The sequence below is a fragment of the Eurypyga helias genome, unplaced genomic scaffold (genome assembly GCF_000690775.1).
Source record: "Eurypyga helias isolate BGI_N326 unplaced genomic scaffold, ASM69077v1 scaffold6226, whole genome shotgun sequence".
NCBI classification, from domain to species: domain Eukaryota; kingdom Metazoa; phylum Chordata; class Aves; order Eurypygiformes; family Eurypygidae; genus Eurypyga; species Eurypyga helias.
The window spans coordinates 43,972-50,682 of NW_010255932.1; the positions used below are offsets into that span (position 1 = coordinate 43,972).

General features: G+C 36.7%; 1 protein-coding gene across 1 annotated transcript; it reads left to right on the top strand.

Annotated features, from left to right (window-relative positions):
• Nucleotides 1-1,783: 1,783 nt before the first annotated feature.
• On the top strand, nucleotides 1,784-6,256 carry LOC104511030 (alpha-1,6-mannosylglycoprotein 6-beta-N-acetylglucosaminyltransferase A-like; the record flags this gene model as incomplete). Its single annotated transcript, XM_010153476.1, has 2 exons — nucleotides 1,784-2,174; nucleotides 6,089-6,256. Coding segments are annotated over exons 1-2 (406 nt in total), but the record flags the coding sequence as incomplete, so codon positions are not given.
• Between the last annotated feature and the right edge of the window lie 455 nt (nucleotides 6,257-6,711).

Genomic DNA, 6,711 nt, shown 5'->3' on the forward strand with positions numbered 1-6,711 from the left:
TAACCACAGATCTTACTGCTGTAGAGGACACTGTCAGTTCTTACTTGAAATTAAGTCACTGACAGAGTTAATCTTGAATATTTCAGATTTCTTTTCAAAGTTGTGATGTTGTTTTAAACTGTAGGATTTTCTGTATTTTATCACACCAGATATTGCAAGAGAATAGTATTAAAACCAGAATAGAATTCTGGTTTTAATGAAATAGCAATACTCTACCTTTTAGTCAGCCCAAGAGTGTCCCAAGGCTATAGTTAAATAAACTGAAAGAAGTGAAACTACCCTCTGCCATTTCTTGGAAAATTAAGTTTATGGAGGACAGCGTTAAACGGAGTCTTTAATTTTCTTTGTTGAGACCATTCATTTTCTTCATTGAGATATTTTTAAGTGTGGAAAAAGTAAGCTTGGGGGCTTTGTGATCTTTTTCACTGTACTTGAAATTAATTTTTCAGCACCATTCCAACAGATTGTTCTTTTCACAGGGTAAATGCAGGGTCGCTCTCTGCCTTGTCTGCTTTTCCTTTGCTATGTGATGCACATTCACTTCGACAGTCAATAGTAATCAATAATGCTAAACGCACTCACAAGGCATGTTGGAAGATAAGTGGTCCAAAGGTATTTCTGTCCCTCCGCAGAAGTGCTGGTTCAACTGAAAGCAGCGGATCTAAAGGGAATTTTAACAAACAGAGAGCACTGCTAGCAGGCATCTGTGTAATTATCCTATTAAAACAGAGCAGCATCTGCATTATCTGTGCAAGTGCAGAATGGAAGGGAACATTATGTTCTCTAATCCTGTCTGGGAGCATTATGAAGCTAAAAGGATAACATTTTACGAAATCTGTGTTTTAACATGATAGGTTGCACTTAATTACCTTTTAATTACCTTTCTTCTCATTGGGTTTTATGCTCAGGACCCTGCCTTTAGCTCCTCATCACAGAAATTTTCTTGCCTTTGGATTGTTTATACCAGGTTTTATCTTTGAGTTTACCATGAAAAGTTGGTCCTACTGTGTCTTGAAAGCCATTCTTACAATTCTTTTTCCCTAACATGTGAAAAGCTCCGTGAATATCCATTTACATACAAAAGACATGTAACATTCAGAAGGTATGTGTCTTTAGTTGCAAAGAGCAAACTCACTGGACTATGTCTTAGAATAAGGAGTAACTATGCAGTCAGAGGCCACACAGGAGCAAGAGATTATTCCAGCCTTCTGACTGCTTGCAGTGTAAGCCAGGAGAGTGTATTGGCTTAAATAATGTAGATTTCTTTTTTGCTCTGCACCCCTGAGGGAGTCTGATTTCCTGATCACCTATCTAGCCATATGCCGTAGCTCTTGCCAGGAACTCTGAGCAGTGTCACTGCCAGCTAAAATTACTTGTTTTCTGAGAACTGAATTATGTCGAGGATTGTCTTAAATTGCTGCACTGGCAACTTCACAAAGTTTTGTACACACACACAGAGACACACAAACACACAAATAATATGTAAAAGCTTGAAATTCAGCTTGGGAAACTGCCTCAAACATTGAATTGGATCCAGATACTGAGAGGTGTTCTACACCTGCTCAGGCACATCGCTCCCTCTTTGTTCTCTTTCCAGCACTTTTCTCAGCTCCTTTGTGCTCTGGCTAGTACAGTACAATGTTGATACATACAAATGAAATATTTACAAAGAAAGCATATTGTCTACTCCTATTTTGTACCCATGAGAGTGAAGACCTAGAATAGCTAGTAAAAACTTCTGACATGTTGTGGTAACTATGCTTCTTTTCTTTCCTCTTGTAACAGGATGGAACTGAAATACGGATATATGTTGACCAAGGAGTTGGAATAAGACTGAGTCCTGCTCTGTGATATTTATATACCTGGACCATGGACTTGCTGTTTGACTTCATGCTTTAGGAACCTTCGTAGTAACTGTGTGAAGCTGGTGGGAATCATGGCATTCTCTCCATGGAAGCTGTCCTCTCAGAAACTTGGCTTTTTTCTGGTGACTTTTGGTTTCATTTGGGGAATGATGCTCCTGCATTTTACTATTCAGCAGCAAACACAACACGAAAGCAGTTCAGTCCTGCGTGAGCAAATTTTGGATCTCAGCAAAAGATACATCAAAGCATTAGCTGAAGAAAATAAGAATGTGGTTGATGGGCCTTATGTTGGGACAGTGACAGCATACGGTAAGTGCGTGCTCTCAATTATGTGATGATCTGATTAAGTTTTTTTCTAAGTTATCCAAACATTTTACTTCATAATGCCGCTCAACTGACTGTACTTTGCACTGTGGATTTTCTGCACAGATGGAGAAAGCAGTCTTGATGTGTAGGTATGAAATGGGACAAATTTTACATTTCCAGTCACTTTGAAATTAAGTTGTCTGCTAATTTTTACTACATCTGTCTAGTTATATCTGGTATGCCTCAGGTTATTTGTTAGAACTTCATTTAAAAACGTTTTTCATGCTGTTCTTGAGAAACTTGGGAGGCTTTTCAGTTTGTGTCAGTGATCTAGGAAATTTGTTGTGGAGCAGGAACTTGCATTACTTATAAAGTGGAGAACTGCTATGTTTATTTCTTCTTTCCCATTTCACTTCTTCTTCAGTCAGTTTACTTTGATGTTTATGTATCTGGCATAAATTTATATGAAGCTTAAATATACCCGATTTGCCTCGGGGTAGAGAACTCTTTTTGTGAGCTTCAGTGCTTTGCTCAGCACTAAGTGTTAATGCTTCCTCTCTTCCATTTTGTTCGTTACGTTTGTGTGCATGTGTGAGAGAAAGCATGCAGAAAAGGATGAAGCATATTGCTGGAAAATACTATGAAAATAAAAATATAATCCAATTTCAGGTTAGATGTGTGTCCCCTTTTCAGTCTGATAAGATCACATCAAATACCCCACTTGTTTAGTACTTCTTTAAACTTGCTTTCTTTCCTACTTACATATGTACTGTCAGGCTGTCTGGAAAGTTAATGGCTAACTAGTCATCTGTATTTGTTTTCTTTTGTAGTTGCCTTAATAATCAGATCTGAAGAAATTGGACAGATGTCTTTTGTAGACTTACACAAAGATTAAAGACTAGGATGCAGCAGATAATAGCGGCACCTTTTTCTGTAGTTTTCTCTTAATATTCTCTACTTTTTGGTGCATGTAATGAAAATATCCTGGTGGGAGGTTCTCTCCCTGTCTTGTTTCTGTTACCACTTTTTTCCTCTAGAAAATGAATGTTTGAATTTGTGTGAAGGTACATGCCTGTAAGCCTGAGATTATTTTCCCAAACATAGCTAACAATTATATTGCTTTGTTCCTTAAATAACAAGCCATTCTTATTCTGGAACTTATACTGATTTGTGTCTGCATATTGAACTATACTGGTATGGTTCTTACAAAGCAACACAAGCTAAATGGAGCAGTAGTAGATCAATATTTAGATTGAATACCTCCAAACAAGTACCAAGTCCCTAGAGAGTTGTTTGCACAGGCTTAAAACATACCCTGTCTGCTATATAGCCATCATCAGTGTCCCATTAGCTTGTAAGGGGGCTTGATGGGAGGTGAATTGAAGGAAAGAAAAGAAAAACCCAAACCAAGATGTCTCCAGAAATGGAGAGCATTAATCTGTGCCCTAGCTAGGTCTGAGAGTACAGGATATCCTTTTAGCCAGGATCCCCCCTGCAGCTTGTTGCCTGTGGCGTTCATTTCCTGTTCCAAATCCTGCTGAGGAATAAGTTGACTTGCTGCCAAACAGTGGTCAAGTTCTCCAGGAGAAGCTAAACTCTATTTGAAAGTGGGTGAATTAGTTTTACCTTCACAGAGACATTACAAAGCTAAGTTTCGTGTAGAAATTTCAAGTTCCAATGCAAAGAAGAATTTTAAGTTTAAAGACAAGTTTGGACAGGTATTTTCAATTAAGGAGTTTGGAAGTATGCAAAATAATGGCAATGTGTTTATTTAAAATATTAGAGGGAAAGGTGCTATGGTGAGTGAATAACATCATATTAAATAATACTTTATGAGGCTGAGTAAGATGAATACTTAGTAATTTAGGTTGTCCTGTTTGGCATACCAAATCATTTGTTGATAGCAAATGCTCAGGTCAGCTGTTCAGGAATAAACACATTAATGACTAATGTTAATGATAATGGCTAAATGTTGGTTCACTGTTATATGAAAATTAATGCCCTTGCTATTTAGCCTTTTTATTTATTTTAATCTTACCCCCTGATTGGTGTTAGTGAGCATAGTCATGATTTCCATGCTCAAGAATAAGTTTAAAGTTTGCTTGATTTGACTGCTTTTACCCACCCAAAACGTTTTCAGTCATTCCTTATTTGTGATTGCACAGTTTGTTCACTTTCTCACTTTTTCTTTCTATCATATATTGACCTGTCAGGTAGGTAGATCAAACACTTCTAAAAGGAAAGTTGTAGTCATAATATACAGAGCGAGTATTAGATTTTTATAGCAGTTATTTTACCAAAATTTTTATGAATTTGTGCTTCTGCCCTCCCCTTCTCAAACTAGCCTCCAGTTGAGTTCTTGTTCTGGTAAGCAGTTTCTTGTATCAGTGTTTTAGTATCAGTATTAAAATATTACACTGTTGAGCCATTTTTCTCTTTATGTTCTGTTTATGCCTTTTATGTATGCTGTGTTTTTTCCCCATTGTTTCTTGAACTTTTTTTTTTAACTACTATTTTTCCTAGATTTTTTTTCCTCCTTCTGCAGTATAGTTTGTCCATGTTAAATCACTGTTCTGCTCTTTCCTTTTCTACAGCACACTATATCATAAAGTGACTTCTGGACCCCTTTTAAGATAGTACTTAAGATTCCATGTTCTGATCTGTAAAGGTCAAAGGAAAACACACAGTTACAAAGAAAAAGATCTATTTTAGGGATCCATGGAATAAATGTAATCTCCTTTTATTTGGAAAAAATAATCATAAGCTTTCTAAAAGTAATAGCCTTTTCTTATTTATTCTCACTCGCACAAGAATTGGGCTAGTCATGGAAAATGACTGAGCATGGCAAAAATTCAACTGATGCTGGGACAGAGGAATCTCTTCAGATGTATGGAGAAATTTTATATTACAGATCAGAAAGGGTTTTGATTCTAAAGCCGTGAAAAGCAGAAAATTTATTATACATATGCACATGTAATTATTTTATATAATTAAATATAAAATATTTATGGGAATATTATGGGAAAATAATGTAAATTCACCATACCAAATTCTTTAATCCTGAGACAACGGTAAACGAACAAAGAACAGTACTTTCTTTCATCTTCTTTGGCTTGTTGCCACTGTAATTACACAGTTTAGTCTGATAGTTGACTACTTTTCCCCTCTTGCCCACAGTTCTTTTATCTTGCCTAACTGTCCGTGTTACTTGAAGAAATTTGAACAAAAGTAAAGGGAAAGAAAAAAATATCAGAGAACTCTCTCTGGGTTTTAATTTGATATACAAACTCTTGTTACTGTTTGTTACCTCTCCCATGAAGAAAGTGCTGTGTCAGACCGAATAGATAGGTAGAGGCAGTCGCTAGGAGAAGAGAAACGAGAGATTGATGGTGCTTTGTGTATACAACAGAAAGGTTGAATTTACCATTTTTTGCCAGTGCAGAACCTAGTTGTGGTGGAGGAGATGCAGGAGGAGTTTTTTTGTACTGGCTCAACGATGTCTCTTCTTTTGGGAAGGAGATTTTTGTTTCCAGGTGACTGAGCATCTAACAGACTGTTCCACTGACAGTGCTTGAATATGAATTTAGGTTTAGATTCATTAATCTGTTGCAAAGCATGCATTGTTCTGTTCCCATGTGTATACCCATAGAGGTGCACACTTCACCTTGAATTTAGTATATGTATATGAGTTGCAATGTGCTTTATAAAATACACAGGAAGATAAGTTCCATGTCCAGGGAAACTCGTATCTGAGATTGAACAAGGTAAGGAACGTTAGCGCACAGAACTGCAAATGATAAAGATTTGCACTGAGAAAGTGTCTGTATTCCAGTCTCATTCTTCTATCCGTGTTTTGATTTCATTTGTCAGTGTGCATTGCTTTATTAAGCAATTTAACTTTTCATTTTTGTTTGTAGATTTGAAGAAGACACTTGCGGTCTTGTTGGATAATATATTGCAGCGCATTGGGAAGCTAGAGTCCAAGGTGGAAAATCTTGTACTTAATGGAACAGGAGCAAACTCTACCAACAATACTACCACTCCTGCTCCCAGCGTAGGAGCAGTTGAAAAGCTTAATGTAGCAGGTGGGTATGGCCATTATTTAAAATATTTATGGGGTATTTAATCTGCATTTTTCTTTCTTGGCCATAACATGATTTTTCAGTATTAGATATTTGGAATGTCTTAGGAGGCAAAATTCAAAGTCTAGCTTGTAACAATAGTGCTCTTAGTGTAGTGATGTTTTACAAGCTCAGGGAAAGTCTTTCTTCTATGGTAGCTTGAACACATTGAGGAAAATAAATACTCTGCCAAAGAGATATAGTCTACCTTGTTCATAGTCAGTGTCTCATACTTTTAAATGGTTGTACTTTAGAAAGGTGAAACTGCACAGACATTTTCTCCTTCAACCTAGTTACTTGGGTTGGTATTAATCTGCTCTGCAGTTCTACCGTATGCACTTTATTGGTTATTAACTGAAAGAAAACATTTATGCTTGTTGCTGGTTTTGATTTTAAAATGTTCTTCCCTCCTCTGTTTA